At 35.2% G+C, this 15,244-nt stretch overlaps 1 protein-coding gene across 21 annotated transcripts in view; it reads left to right on the top strand.

Annotated features, from left to right (window-relative positions):
- Positions 1 to 15,244, top strand: part of Sox6 (SRY-box transcription factor 6) — a 578,220-nt gene that overhangs the window by 461,664 nt on the left and 101,312 nt on the right. For 13 of the 21 annotated variants that reach the window (XM_076846924.2, XM_076846921.2, XM_076846932.2 and 10 more), the window contains 2 exons: positions 1,917 to 1,996; positions 3,472 to 3,594. In XM_076846924.2, coding sequence (XP_076703039.1) covers positions 1,917 to 1,996; positions 3,472 to 3,594 — 203 coding nt within the window. The remainder of the gene's footprint in view (positions 1 to 1,916; positions 1,997 to 3,471; positions 3,595 to 15,244) is intronic. The other 8 variants (XM_076846938.2, XM_076846937.2, XM_076846939.2 and 5 more) reach the window with 1 other exon arrangement.

Here is a 15,244-nt window from a genome sequence, read left to right as displayed (position 1 = left end):
AATAAAGCAACTGGTATTAAACTTACAGGGAGGGGGGTTGTGGTTTAGAGTTAGTATGAATAATGCATGATATTTAAAGAAAGAACAGCTCTAAAATGTTCTGGAAGGCAGTCCATGTTGATGGTTGGAATGGTGAGTTTTTTCCCCCTATTTTGAAACATCATTAATTCAGCATTGTTTTGTGATTTTTTTTTTTAACCTGGTATGATATCAACCAAGGAAACACTATTTGATTTAGATTAGGATATTTTTTTCTTCAGATAGTTTAGTTTAAATATCAAGAAGATCAGTAGAATTATTTAAGCATAAAGTGACAGTCATTTACTATAAAAATAATTTGGCCTAGTTATCTTTTTTAAAAAGCTCATATAGTACTGCAAACTAAAATCAACCTCATGGAAGGGGAAAAACAAGATCAGATATTTTGAACATTACTCCATAGGAGATCAGCACAATGTAGTGTTAGTGAATGCATTGTAGCGGCACTCCATATGCAATCAGAAGCCAATTGTTACTGGACTGTGTACAGGCACACACTGTGCTCAATGGTCTGATGAGGTATTATGGATATGATGCAAAGAGACTGTGTAGATTAGAAGCTAACAATTTGTTAAAAGTGAAAGCGACTTAACATTTACATTGGGCCAGCTGAGTAGCACTTCATGTGGCAAGGGGATGAGTTCCAAGAAACCAGGGACACTGGGAAGGCTCCAAGTATTAGTGTCCATGTAAAAAAAAAAAAAAAAAAAGGTTGTATTACTTTCAGTTGACTACCTTTGTTACTGGGATTCTTTATATAATGTCTCTTCATTATTACATTCAGCTTTTGGTGTGGAAAAGTTCATGCAAAATAGCATAATTATAAATGTCAAAAATGTGTGGAGGAACAGCCTATTAAAATATAGCCTAGAGATAGTACATAACACTGACTTTAAATAAGTAGTGAAGCCAAAGTGACACTACATTTAATCATTGGAATTGTGTAATTTATCTACAAATATTAATTTTTAGTTCAGTTACCATTGTTACAGTATGTTCTTCATCACTCCCTCTTGGCTTTTGGGTTACTGGCCACATCCTCAGTTCTTAGGTCACAGAAAGTACTTAGGTCCTCTATTTAGAATGGCTGGAATTACAAATACATTGAGATGTAACATTGATCTTAGCTAAAACATGCTCAATCTCTACCAGGCTTTTAATGTAGATATCCCATGTAAAATGGTGGTTATTTAATAAAATCATTATCAAAGAGTATTTAATCAGTGCTTTATATGCATGATTTTTGTACTTGTTTCCACTAGTACGGTACTAGAGATTAAACCAAACACACACACACACACACACACACACACACACAAACACACACACACACACAACATATATATATTTAAAATATTTATATGTATATGTAAAATATTCAAGAGGTTATATTTTTAAAATATTTTCTTTATTTTTTTATAAAATAAAGTTGAGAATTATAGCCAGTCAATAACTGATAGTGTTTTTTGGACTCTAATTCTCTGTGTTGCCTACCAAGCCAAAACTTTTTGTTGTTCTAATAGAAAAGCTTCAGTGGTTTCACAGTGTACTAAGTGTCAGCCTGGCTTTAAGATATTTTTTTACTCTTAAAAAATGATGTATTACAAGATTTGTAATGGAGAGAACATGCTTGAATTGCACATTAAATTTTTTTAACATCACATTCATGTTTTGCCAGTTTGCCTACCAGCTATCTGTTAACAAAAAGTTCCAAGGCAGCACTGCAAGTCCGTGCCCAACTAAGCCTTTTGTTTCTGCAGATGTTTGGGCTTAGAGCGATGTTGTAGAGCTCAAGCAATCCAAGGACCATGTTTGTACTTGTCTGCTGCTATTCCCTATGCATTGTCTAAACCTGTATGCATTGTTCTTTCCGACAGGTGATAACTACCCCGTACAGTTCATTCCATCAACAATGGCAGCTGCTGCTGCTTCTGGACTCAGCCCTTTACAGCTCCAGGTAAGTGCCAGAAAAAAAAAAAAAAAGTGGGATATGAGCCAGTATGTTAGTGGAAAACTGCTAACCAGCTGTATGCTAAATAATGGCCTGAATGTTAAATAATTTTTTAAGCATAGCCCAGAAGAATTAACACCTTATGTACTTATCATACTGCAAATAAAAGAAAATCACCAGTTTCACTATTTTTAAAGAAAAAAAATGATGTTATGACTTAGTACTATGTATTCTCTGTCATATGAGTTCATAGTTTTATAATTTTATGGCTAGTACTTATTGGATATGTTAGGGGTTTTTTTCTTATTGACTTTTCATCTATGTCTTTATTATATCTATATTAGCTTTTACACAGAAGCATCAAAACAGAATAGTGTTGGATATTTTACTTCTTGTGGCTCATAGAATAAGGAGTTTTTATTCCCAAATTGATAATTATTTGGTAAAATGTAAACACATTGCTTGCAAATATATGTATCCTTATCTTTTGAGGGTCAAAAAGTCTAGGCATGGTGTCTGATCAAGTTCTCCATTAGTGTTCTTTATATGTAAAGCCAAACTTGGGGAGAAAGTGAATCTTAGAAGCTAAGTGAACATTTATTTTTACCTTATCTTATTTATGGTAAAGAGTAGAATCTGGAATAGGATTAGGTATCCTTTATACTGTTTTAGTTCTGTTATTTGAATGGAAAATTGACTTGAATATGGATGAGTATTTTAATTAATAAAAATAATAAGATCATTAAAATAAAAGTCAATATTTGGTATTTGAATATTTAGAAAAATGACAGTAACTTGAGTTTCCATACAGTAGAAAGTTCCTTAAGGACAGTTTTTATTTATAAAACTTACCGTGATTCCTATTTAGTTCTAGGGAACACCATCTGACCAGGCATTTTTATTTTTATGTTGCTAATCCCTATATGGCTTGAATATAAAATCTGTGCTGCTATCATACCATAAGAAAAGGAAGAAAAAATTACTTTGACTATTGTCAAATGGGCCTGCAAAGAAATAATTTTTTCAATACTTGAAAAGTTTTTTCATAAGCCTCATCCAGGAAGCATAAAGGTATTCCCCATTATGGGCTGCCTAGCAGAACCAGACATTTTGCCTAACAGAACAGTAACCCCACCTTTTTTGCAAATTCATCTTCTACACTAATACTAGAACCTACAGCAGCTGGTAAAAATCTAAAAAGAATCCTCTCAAGTGGTAATTCTAATCTATTTTTCCTTTTCTTAGACCTGTGCTATGGAGTATCTTCTTGATTTAGAGGCAGGAATAAAAAACAAATACTACAGTTTAATCATATAACCAAGTTCCTGTAAACCACAGAGAGGCTGGGTCTTAAACCTTCTACTTTTCATTCTTTGATCGTCAATACCCTAGATTTAGAAATATGTGTTGTTTCATGAGTTCTGACAGTATGTTTTGTCTTTTGTTTTGTTTTGTTTTTTTCTGAATATGCTACTAAACAGAAGGGTCATGTCTCCCACCCACAAATTAACCCAAGGCTAAAGGGCCTAAGTGACCGTTTTGGCAGGAATTTGGACACCTTTGAACATGGTGGTGGCCACTCTTACAACCACAAACAGATTGAGGTATGAATGCTTCCCTTGGTGCTTCATTGGGTGGGGGACTGGATTGTTTAGTCATATTCTAGGCTTTCTAAAAAGTGGCAAACCCTCAGAGTTTTAGTGGTAAACACTAAACCCTAGTCTTTCACTTTTCTTCATTTCTAAAGAGGCTTTTCTCTTGTTGATTTTCTTTCAGAGAAAAAGTCAAAACCCAAACCAATGCTCTTGAATTAGGTTGTTTATTGCTATGTATATTCAGGCAAATTCTTCACATTATGAGTGTCTTCAAAATCATCTTTTTTCTCCCCTCACTTTTTTACTTTTTCTTTAGTATGGTGTTATACAGTGTTTAAGAAATACTTAAACATTTTTTAAAATTTCATTTGATCACTTAATAAGCCTGTGAACCTGATAAAATATAATTCTGCTTGTATAGATGAAATAGCTGAGGTTCAGAGAGGTCAAGTGATTCAACCAGACTATAAAATATTCATTATATTCATTGAGTTAGAATTCTTTTCCAGGATTTCTAGCTTTTCCTGATTTAGGTTTTTTAACAAATTTTTTTCAAGATGAAGTTGGGTATCTGGGCCTGTCTGGTAGTGTTTTGCCCCATAATCTTATGCAATGTTCTTTTATATTTGACCTTCTGGTAAAGCTTCTGTTGTTTTTGTGGGCTAAGTCCTTTTCTGCTATAAAGATCTAGTCTTCCTTGCTCTAATTTCATACTAAATTCCTCTCCTGTATCATAGGAGTTCTTCTTTAGGACTATCAGATGTTGGAAGGTTGCCAGCTATCTGTTGACTACCCCCCCCCCAAAAAAAAATGGAAACAGGTTACTCTAGATTTGAAGTACACTTTCATTTTCTGGGTGTGATTTAATACCAAATTTTACCTTCCAACCTAGGATGGGAAACTTAACCCTCACTCCCCAAAGAAAATAATCCTTTGACATTTTCTTTTCTGTTGCTTTGATTCTATCTTTTTGGAAAATCATAAGGAGTGATCACTCCTTAGAAGGAAGAGAACAAGATCAAAGGGCACCTTAGAAGTCGCCTAAGGAAGAGTCCCAGAGCTTGTTGCCTGCCTCCCTTTTCCCTTTCACTTTGATATGAGAGGGAGATCGGGGGTTTCCACTCAGACATGACTAGACATGTACTGACAGAGTATCTGCTGTCTTCTACTCAGCCAGAAGACATTCCTTTTCTAAGACTTTCTCCTGGCTATAGAAAGGGTGCCATATTTCAGAGCATTTTGAGAATCTACTATAACTAGAAGAGATAAAGGAAGATAACTGGACATTAGGCACTAGCTCTTCTGTGTGATGACAGTTTGCAACCTTATCCAATCAGGACAATCAGTATGAGGAGCTTTTAAGTGCTCTGAAGATTGTGAAAGCAGGTGGCCTTGGCTCAAACTCAAAACTACCTAATCTCTTCTTTTCCCTAATTTTCTTCTCTTTATTGGTTTTCCCCCTACCCCTGCTATCACTGACCCCTGATGTGTCAAATCTGGCTTCTGTTGGGTTTCTGGAAATCATGGTATCATACATGTGAGTGCCAGGCTGCATAGTGCCATAGCAATGCCAATGTATGAGTACAGCAGATGCCACATGTATGTTACTTTCATTAGGCTAAATAGGGAGCCCATGAATGCAAGAGCCTTCCTAACTTTGCAGTTTATATTTAGCTGGATTGAGAGTTTCCTGGGTTTTTGTTTATTTTTGCTCTGTACTCTTGCCTCCATTTTCTGTATCTTTTTCCTGCATGTCAGGAAACCTTTGATCTGTTTATTTGTATGGTACACTAGTAGGAAAAGATTGACCTTGTTTGAAAGTCAGGTTTCCCCAGCTTCCTGATAGAGTGTGGCATGTTTAATAGGACATCTACACAGAAGATGCCTATATCTATGCTGCTAGACAAAGAGCAAAGGTAGTAGGAAATTTTATAATATGTTGCTTTATTGCTATTCTTTTGGGCTGGGATTGTGGCTCAGCAGTAGAGCGCTTGCCTAGTGCACGTGGGACCTGGGTTCGATTCTTAGCACCACATAAAAATAAAGACATTGTGTTGTGTCCATCTACAAAAAAAAAAAATCATTCTCTCCCTCCCTCTCTCTCTCTCTCTCTCTCTCTCTCTCTCTCTTAAAAAAAAAACAACTCTTATTTCTTTGCTAGCTAAGGTTTTCTCCCCTCCTTTGACAAGATACAATGTCAGCTCTGTCAACAATCATGATCATGATAAACTTGATAATAAGGAAGTACTACAATTATGTTGACTGGTTTTACTTATACAAAGAGATTCTTCAGGAAAAAAACAAAACATATTGCTTAGCTCAGAATTGGTCTTCTCTGTCTAATGTTACAGTTAATTTGTCCTTTAAGGGTTGTCATTTCTAATATTAATGAGCCTGGATAAATCTGAGCATTCACAGTTATACCCTAGAAGCCTGAAATTTTGTATCAGGTAGAAAAATATAAAAATGTAAAGACCCTTCTTTCATTAATATACTCCAGTCTGTCTTTCTTTAAATCATGAAGAAACAGGAAGGACCATTTTTTACACAACTGTGCTGATCTAAGGCATGGTTTTTTCTGCCTCAGGGGCACAATATGAGGGGAGAGAAGGCCAAAGAATGCTATTTTTAGTTGAACAGTTCAGCAGATGGAGTCGTGAATACTCATATATCTGAAGGTTGAGGGGCTTGAACCATTAATTTTGATAATGTATTTAACCCTGGGAACAATCAGAAACTGTAACTCTAAGGTTACAATGCTTTTGACCTTTAGAGAACAGAGGGCACTTGCTACAGTAAACAATATATTATATTGCTACTTATTCCAATTCTCTCACCGGTATAAATTTCAGGACCAGTTGCCATTTGCTTTCCTCAGCTATGTTAGCATTGGTCCTTAAGTAAGTCAAAAAGAATGTTAAGAAACCGGGACCAGTATAATGAGGCAGTCATGTAAATATGGCCTTTAAATAGCTATGATGTTAGATTGGTTATGAAAAAAAAATTATCAGGAAACAAGCTCCGAATGACTTTTTTTTTAAATAAAAAGGTAGTTTAAGTGTATTGATTCATATTATGTGGCTACTTTCAATATGATAGTTCCTTAACTTTGTTTTGTTTTATTTTTAATTGGAGTAATGTTGTCTCATAGCTTATATCAAACACAATCTGGTGCCATATGCAGTGATACACCTGTCTCATGCCTTCCTATTAAATGATGCATGCTTCTCTTTAGCAAATACAGCAGTTAAATATCACACAGCTTAAGAATTTCTAATTAAAATATCTCCACATGTCAGCATATTGGTAATGTATTATTTTAATCCATTTATTTTGTTTATGAAACAGTGACATATGTTTAGATTGTGAAATATATGAGCCTTAAAAATCACTTTATTGAAGAAAATTAATTTCTACAATACTGTCTGGGTAACGTGTTCACTCACCCAGCCAGTCACTGGCGGCACTGCCAGTCTTAATGTTGGGTCGACACACTTACCAGACTCATTCATATAACAGTCTTGGAAAGAAGCATAGCAGGTCTTTTTCTTAGCTCCAAATGATAAGATTTTTTTTCCTGTAGTTTTTTTCCCTTATTTATTAAGTTGAACCTATCCCTCCAAAATACTTTTTGTTTCCCTTTTAAAAAATACAATGAAGGATGGGTCTGAGTATTTGTATAGGAGATTCTGAAAGACCAATCAAAATTAAAACAAGCTAGTTACCTTTTCAAAGTTAGACATAGTAATTTGTTTGTCAGCAGGGAGATGTTTGGGTCAGCTCTGAGATAAAGTGACTGTCAGCAGTTATTCCTCCAAGACAAGTAATTTCACTCAGTATATTACTGACAGATTGCTCACTTCTCTGAATCACCAGAGAAAACAAACTTAATATTGTTACAGGCAGAGTTTCTGTCTTCATTAGCTCCAGAGAATGATTTTTATTGAGCATTCAAAGCCCACCAAGCTTTAGTTGGAACATATTTTAACATACTAGTTCTTATAATGATAGTACAGGTAGTTGCCCAAATGAAGGAATTGTATATGGAAATTCAAAAATACCAATATAAGTATATTTTCACTTTTATTTGATGGATCTTCTCTATGGTTTAGGGGAGATTGAAAAGGAGTATAATTAGAACCTTAAGGCACTAAGAAAACCTATGAACCATAAGTTATGTTATTCTTAAATGAAACAAACTCTTACCAAGTTTGCAGAGATGGAGAACAATTCAAGTTTTTGCAAAAGCAAATACAAGCACATATTTTATTTAAATTGTATTGTCAATTTTCATGCTACAAATAGAAAATGAAGAAGTGCCCATCAGCATAGGGAATGCTCTATTTCTATTTCAGTTCCAGCCTAAATTTTTATGATATTGTATTTAGATGCTCTGCTCTGGCTTGTACCATGTCTTCTCATTTGCAATTGTAAACTTGCCTAGTGCTGTGGAGGAATGGGAGTTAGCTTTACTAGGAGGTTTGGGAGGTTGTGATTTCTAATAGAGAAGAGGGTTGAATAAAGAATTGATTAGAGTAACCTATTACTGGCTACCCAATGGAGAAGGAGGAATGCACTGATTCAAAGCTTGTTTTGAGTATACCAACCGTGGGGCTGTACTTTGAGGGGAAGCTTGCTTTTTTCCTTAATCAGCCTGCATTCACCCCTCTGACTCTTTTCTTTACTTTTACAAGTGTGGTAGAACTTGAGAGAACCATTACACCTAGGATTAAATGAGCTGTGAGCTAAGTGAATCAGTTCTACTTGAGGATTCAGAACCTTGCACTGGAGTTTCCACTAGTGCTTTCCTACTGTATTGGCTGGCACATTTTCAAAATACCTTCTTTTTTAATCTTATCACCTTTTACAATGAGAAGCAAGTCTGATACATTACAGTGTAAGTCATGAAACTCAGGGATTTGTCTCTCTTTCATTTTGAGATCCCCAATATTGCAAGCAATACAATGTTTGGTTAAATGAATGGATTTCATCTTTGTGTTCATCTGGCATTCAAGCTTCTTTGAAAACTTAAAAAAAACTATAAAGTGCTCTGTAGGAGGCATTATTTCATGTTAACAACTTTTAATTTCTATATAGGTTTCTTAAGAAAAATTGCAGCTTCCTAGTTAATCTTGATGGAGGCTAAAGAAATAGAGGCAGATTACAGAAGGATGCAAAATATGAAGACAACTCCTAGTTCTTGGGAAATTAGACTTGTTAACAGTCAGTGAAGCAGAAGAAGCCTGTACTTACCCTCAAATTAAAACATTGGGTAAATTAGATCTTCTTTTGGAAATTTGGTTTTCAGTTAGCTTTAAGGTAATACCTAAAAATTGACTCTCCTCACATAACTTCTGTTATTCACTGTGTTTAATTTTTTGATTCGTGGGATATTCAGCTATACCCACAGTGGGAGGCTTGGACTCTTGAATGACAACACCCATGCAATCTTCTGTCTTCCTTAATTTTCTATCAGCAGTCATTTAGCTCCAACCCATTAATCAATCCATTCAACCAGCAGCTCCTTGTAGGTAAATATGGTCAGCCTTCCATTATTTGTGGGTTCCACATCTGTGGATTCAACCAACCATGTATCAAAAATATTTAGGAAAAAGATGGCATTTATACTGTATTTAAATAGATTACTTCAAAGATATAATGTTTCCTTGAATAAAAGCAGATATTTCTGTTTCTTTTACCAAATGACTTTAAAAGTATTTTTATTATCTTTTTCAAAGTATATGTACCATATCTGCATGTGTATGTGTTGCAATGAGCTACCTTGGGATTCAGAGAAATGATATGACTATAGATATATTAGAAAGCTTGAAAGCAAATCATTCTAGTTTTTTAAAAATGCCTTTTTCCCAGTTTCCAATGATAGAGTAAGTCAGGATGTTTAACATTTAGGAAAATTATATCAGAAGAAGATTCAGTAAAATATTTTGACCTCTCTGGTAACAGAATAGACTGAGCAAGACAAAAAAAAATTGAAATAATATTTTAATTAAAAGGGATTGAGCAGCTACAGTTAGGAGGTTTCCCTAACAGATATGTTTCAGATGCAGTATAGAACTTGTGACCACGGGCACTAGCACCTGATGGTTAACTACTCTCATGATAAGGATTAGGATAATAACTAGATTCTATTACATATATTCGAAGCTTACAGGCTACAAATAAAGGATTATTTTCTCAGTTAAATATAAGTAAACATTAAACATCTATTGTACTCTGAACTGAATGCTATGTAGATAAAAACATCATCATATAATTCCTTCTTTATTCTTTTATAATCAATGATAACAATAGTTATTTTGCATCAAAAAGATTTAATTAAACATTTTTTTCAGTTTTATAAACAAATTTCTTTATATTGATAATAATTTAATTCAAATTTAGCTAAGTAGATTCATTTCCATTTAATAGACTAATAGTTCTACTTAGCCAAGTAGAACCAAGTAAATATCCCAATGCCTTCACCCTCTTGGTCATTTGGTGAACAAAGATTTAAACTAGAATTCTTAATATTCAGTAACTTGCATTAAGAATTCATTCATCATTGAGTGTTTCTCTTATAACACCACTACAATATCCATAACCAACTTTTCATTTTTTACATCTAAATTAGCCAAGACCATGATCCTTGGTACCTCATTGGTGATTTCCCTAGAGCTATTGATCTTGAGCAGTATGAACTGAAACAGAAATAAATAAATGATATACATTTCTGAAGAAGTTATTACTTAATATATATCCATGTGTTTGACTGTCTCAAAACCTAAAAAGTGCAAAGTTTACAGTTTGAAGCAAGTTTAAAACACAGTTGCTTTTCACCTAGAAATTTAATTTGGGGGGAAATACAAAAAGTTTTCACTTAGGGCTAGAGTTGTGAGTTGTGACTCAGTGGTGGAGCACTTGCCTGGCATGTGCGAGGCCCTGGGTTCAATCTTCAGCACCACACATAAACAAATAAATAAATAAAAATAAAAGATTCATTGACAACTAAAATATATATTTAAAAAAATTTTCACTTAAACTCATCTATTCACTTAAAAATTAAAGAATTAAACATACTTCTGAAATCTTTACTTGAAAATACAATCATTATCTTTGGATGTGACTGTTAAAATAATAACACTGTATCATAAAAGTTGTTTCAAAGTTGTTTTAAATCTGTATTTAAAAGAGAGGTGTTGAGGGGCTGTGCTTGTGGCTCAGTGGCAGAGCACTTGCCTGGCATATGTGAGGCACTAAGTTCAATCCTTAGCACCACATAAAAATAAATAAACAAAGGTATTTTGTTCATCTACAACAGAGAGAGAGAGAGAGAGAGAGAGAGAGAGAGAGAGAGAGAGAGGGAGAGGGAGAGGGAGAGGGAGGGGGGTGGTTAGGGAGGGAGAGAGAGGGAGAGGGAGAGGGAGAGGAGAGAGAGAGGGAGGTTTTGAGTGACCATGCTCAGGAAATTTGAAAATTTCTATATAATACTATATAATTGCAACTCTATGACATTCTAGAAAAGGAAAAAAAAAAAAAAAAACTATGGAGACAACAACAATTCAGGTAGCCAGGGGGGTGGAGGTGGGGAGTGGGATGATTAGGCAGAGTATGAGGATTTTTAGGGGTAGGAAGATACTCTATATGAGACTAAAATGGTAGATGCATGTTGAGATACATCTGTCCAAATGCATAGAATGTGCAACATCAAGAGTAATGTTGATGTACACTTTGGAGTTTGGTAGCTTATGATATGTAAATATAGGTTCATCAATTGAGACAAATATACCACTGCAATGGGGGAAGTCGATAATGAGAGAGATTATACATGTATGGGACAGGAGGCATATGGAAAATTGCTATACTTTCTTAGTTTTGCAGTAAACCTAAAACTATTCTAAAAACAAAATCTTTTTTTAAAAAAAGTTTATAAGCAAATCCAACCATAACAAATTTAATCATTTAGTTATTCAACAGATACTTATTTAGTGCCTGTTATATACTAGGTCCAATTCTAGACAGTGATTCTCAACTGGGGGCAATTTTCCCCTCCAAGGGTTTGTTTCACAATGTCTGGTGACACTTTTTATTTTAAAGGGGGTTGAAGAGGATTACAACTGGTACTTGGTGAGCAGAGGCCAAGTAGGTGCTGCTAAAACCTGAGATGCATTAGACAATACCCAATAAAACAAAGCCTCTGCCCTCACAGAGTTTATGTTCTACTGGGGCAAAGAGAAAACAGGGAAAGAAATATACAATAAAAAATTGGAATTGCAAATCTCATATATCTTAACAGAAGTATCTTCACCTACTACCTACTTACCCATCCACCTGAATTTCTATGGGAAGATTTTTAAAAATTAAGATCTGTTTGATTGTTCTCCTCAGTTTTTTGCTTTACTTTAGTCTTCAAACTAACATTTTTATTCTAGCCAGTGACCTCTGACTAAAACAGGGTGGGGCTCAAGTCCAGGCTTCATCCAAGCTAGCAAAGTATATGACCAGAGCTATACCCCACCCCCCGAGTCCTTGGGTTTTGATAAGGGAATATTATTTCTGATCTTTACAGGTCTATCCTTCAGAGTGAAGTAAACATGAAATTTGGTGAAGACCAGGGAGCTGTTCATTAGTTTTTAGAGGATGCTATTTCTTGAGATCCCACAGGATGAATGGAATCAGAACCTATACTTGAGGTGTAAATTAGATATTGCAAAGGAAACGTGAATTTCTTTCCAAAACAAAACTAGATATGAGTAAAACTAGATGTGAGTATTAAATGTGTATACACATGTGTATACATATGCATATGTATCTAATACCTGTTTTATAGTTTAAAAAGCAACTTATATTTAGCATTTATAATAAATTGTTTTAATATTATCCTCATGTTTTCAGGGAAGAAATTGAAGCTCAGATGAGTTAAGTGACTTGAACCAGATTACTAATCTGGTAAACAAAATAGGACTATAGTAGATGGTTTAAATGTATTTTAAATTTTATTTCTCAGCCAGAGTCCTTTGCTTTAAATTCTGCTGACTATTAATATGGGAATCACAAGTCATTTAGAAGATTTCTTGTATAACGTATTCCTCTTTTACGGTGATATTCAAGTGAAGTAAAGGTAATTTAATTAAATTACAAAAGGGAAAGATTTCAAAGTCACCACAGCCTTCTTAGGATCCCAAAGAGTTTATATATTTTTCAAATTTCCAGCTGTCTAGAAGAAACTTCAGGCCTAATAGAATTTTAAAAGGGGAAGAAGTGCTATGACAAAAGCTGTCTTATTCTGTATCTTTCCTTTGAGAAAAAAATGCCAAGAATGCTTGCACTGAACGCAGGAGCACTATTCTTTAGAGAGTTTCTGGGGCTGTCTTACAATTTCAAAGTTTTGATGAGTGTCCTGGAGTAGCTGGGGATCGTGTCCTTGGCCATCCCTAGCCTGTGCAGCCCTCTGAGCATGTTCAGCAGGTTGCATGCCAGCAGAGGAAGCAGATGTTCCGCCATACTGGAATGGAGCGCCTGCTGCATCAGGAGCTGGGTATTCCTCTTGACATCTGGACGTTGCTGGGTCGGGATGTCTGCCTCAGGCCAGGAGGCTGCGGGAGCTGTGGGGCAGAGAGCACAGAGTCTTTGCTGCTCTTTAAGCGATTAGTGCACTGAAGCAGCAATAATGTTGAATTATCGCTTGGCTGCTTTCTTCTCAGGAATCTTGGGACAATGGGAGAGTCAGGAAGGAGTATTTACAGTAAAATCATGTTCAGAGAGACAAGACTAATTATAGAGCATTAAAGAGCCTTATTTTAAATGATTTAATTTACAAATAGCTCTGGACAGCGTATGAAACTTTTTAGAACCATAAACACAGCAGCTGGAAGAGACTTTTCTAATTTAAAATGACTAATAGAGAAGTACTTCTGCAGCAAGTGTCTGGTGTTAGAGTTTGGTCAAGTTGTGCTACATAAAAGAACAGCATCTGCTAAAATGTGATAATATACTAATACATGTAGATGCTGGGGAAGGTTTCCCTAACTTGAGGGAAAACAAGACTTTTAAGTAAGAGACTGACTGAATTATAATCTGACTGGCTTTTAGTGTTTCACTTTATCACATTGAAAACTGGTCATTTTGTTACCCAAAGCTAAAACCATCTGTTACGCCAATTTCCTTTATGATAAGTATTATTTAAGCACAATGGATAGTGGGTAGTTTAAAATGTATTTTGTGATGAACAGTTGTCACATTATGTTGCTTTGCCTCTTGTAATTTTTCATTAGTGAGACCTCTGTGCCCAAAGAAGCCTTCTTATGGACAGATTATGGCCATTTATGTTCAGGGTAATATATTGGAGAAAAACACTGTGCTGCTCTCACTTAACCTCTGGTATTCTAAGGGGGTTATATTTAATTAACACTGGGGAGATCCTGACCTGAGAGGCTGTGAAAGTGATTGAGCTGCGTTTTCCAAGCTCTGCTCTAGTCAGTTGGGAGAGAAATTTTTTTTTAAAAAAATTAGAAAGTACTGTTTTCTGAAATTCCCCTTAACTAAGCTGTATTTTAACGGACCATTTAATGCTCAAATGGATAAAGGTATTACTTCAGTCATTGAATTGTATCAAACTCCTTCTCAGAGGCCCAGTTTAAAAACTCTATAGAAAAAGTGGTTCAGCATCACATTCCCAGTGGATCATCTCTCGGTCTGCTTGAAAAGAAAAGCAAATAAATAAAAGTAAATTTTAAAATAAAGGAGAAACACTAACTGTCACTGAAAGAGATGGTATGCCTTCACACTGGCCTTGCTGGCCAGAGTTCGCAGCTTCTTAGCTCACGCCACACAGAAAAGACACCCCAATTGTCAGTGCCACTGTTCACCTGCCAAGAATTTGTTCCTAAAGGCTAAGGAAGCATTTGTTCTACGTCCACAGGGGCAGTCCCTGCACAATGTATAGTTATATCATTGACTCAGACGTAGCACAATAGAGAGCAAGATCATGAGAGCAAGAGAAAGATGCTTTATTGAGATAGGGGAGAGGCCTAGATGTGACTTATTTGGAAGGAAATGCTTTACTTATCTATTCATTTATCGATCATTTTAAGAAAGAAGGATTCCTTAGTTGCAGAACAGAAAGTCATCTAGCATTCACTTACATCCAACCATATGCTCCTAGTTTTTCCTACAATTCCTGATTATGAAAAACAGTCACCAAATACTGACAAACCTCACTGTGAAACAGAAAGATGACTATGTATCATAAGGTCATGATATGTAACCATTTATTGAAACAACATGCTACCCTTTGTGTAGCAGATGGCTTGCTCCAACATATTTTCTATCTACACATTAGTGAATGGCTTGGAGGTTTTAAGAAAGCAGTGTTTCTTGGATCAACACAACCTCTACATTTAAAAGAACTAGTGACCATGGGCTAATTTTCTCTGAACCTCAGTATTCTCAATTGTCAAGTGGGGATACCCATAGAGTCCTGAAGAGGATTAGGTGAGATAATGCAAAACTATAATGTCTGCCACATAGTAGATGCTCGATAAATATAATTTCTCTCATTATCCTTATGCTTGTATTCATTCACTGATTTAACACATATTTTAAATCTTTAAATTAAATTTCTTAGGGCCTTGCTAAATTGCTGAAACTGATTTTGAACTTG

The sequence above is a fragment of the Callospermophilus lateralis genome, chromosome 2 (assembly GCF_048772815.1).
Source record: "Callospermophilus lateralis isolate mCalLat2 chromosome 2, mCalLat2.hap1, whole genome shotgun sequence".
NCBI classification, from domain to species: Eukaryota; Metazoa; Chordata; class Mammalia; order Rodentia; family Sciuridae; genus Callospermophilus; species Callospermophilus lateralis.
The sequence above is the reverse complement of the archived record's forward strand: the minus strand, read 5'-3'. Positions and strand labels throughout refer to the sequence as shown.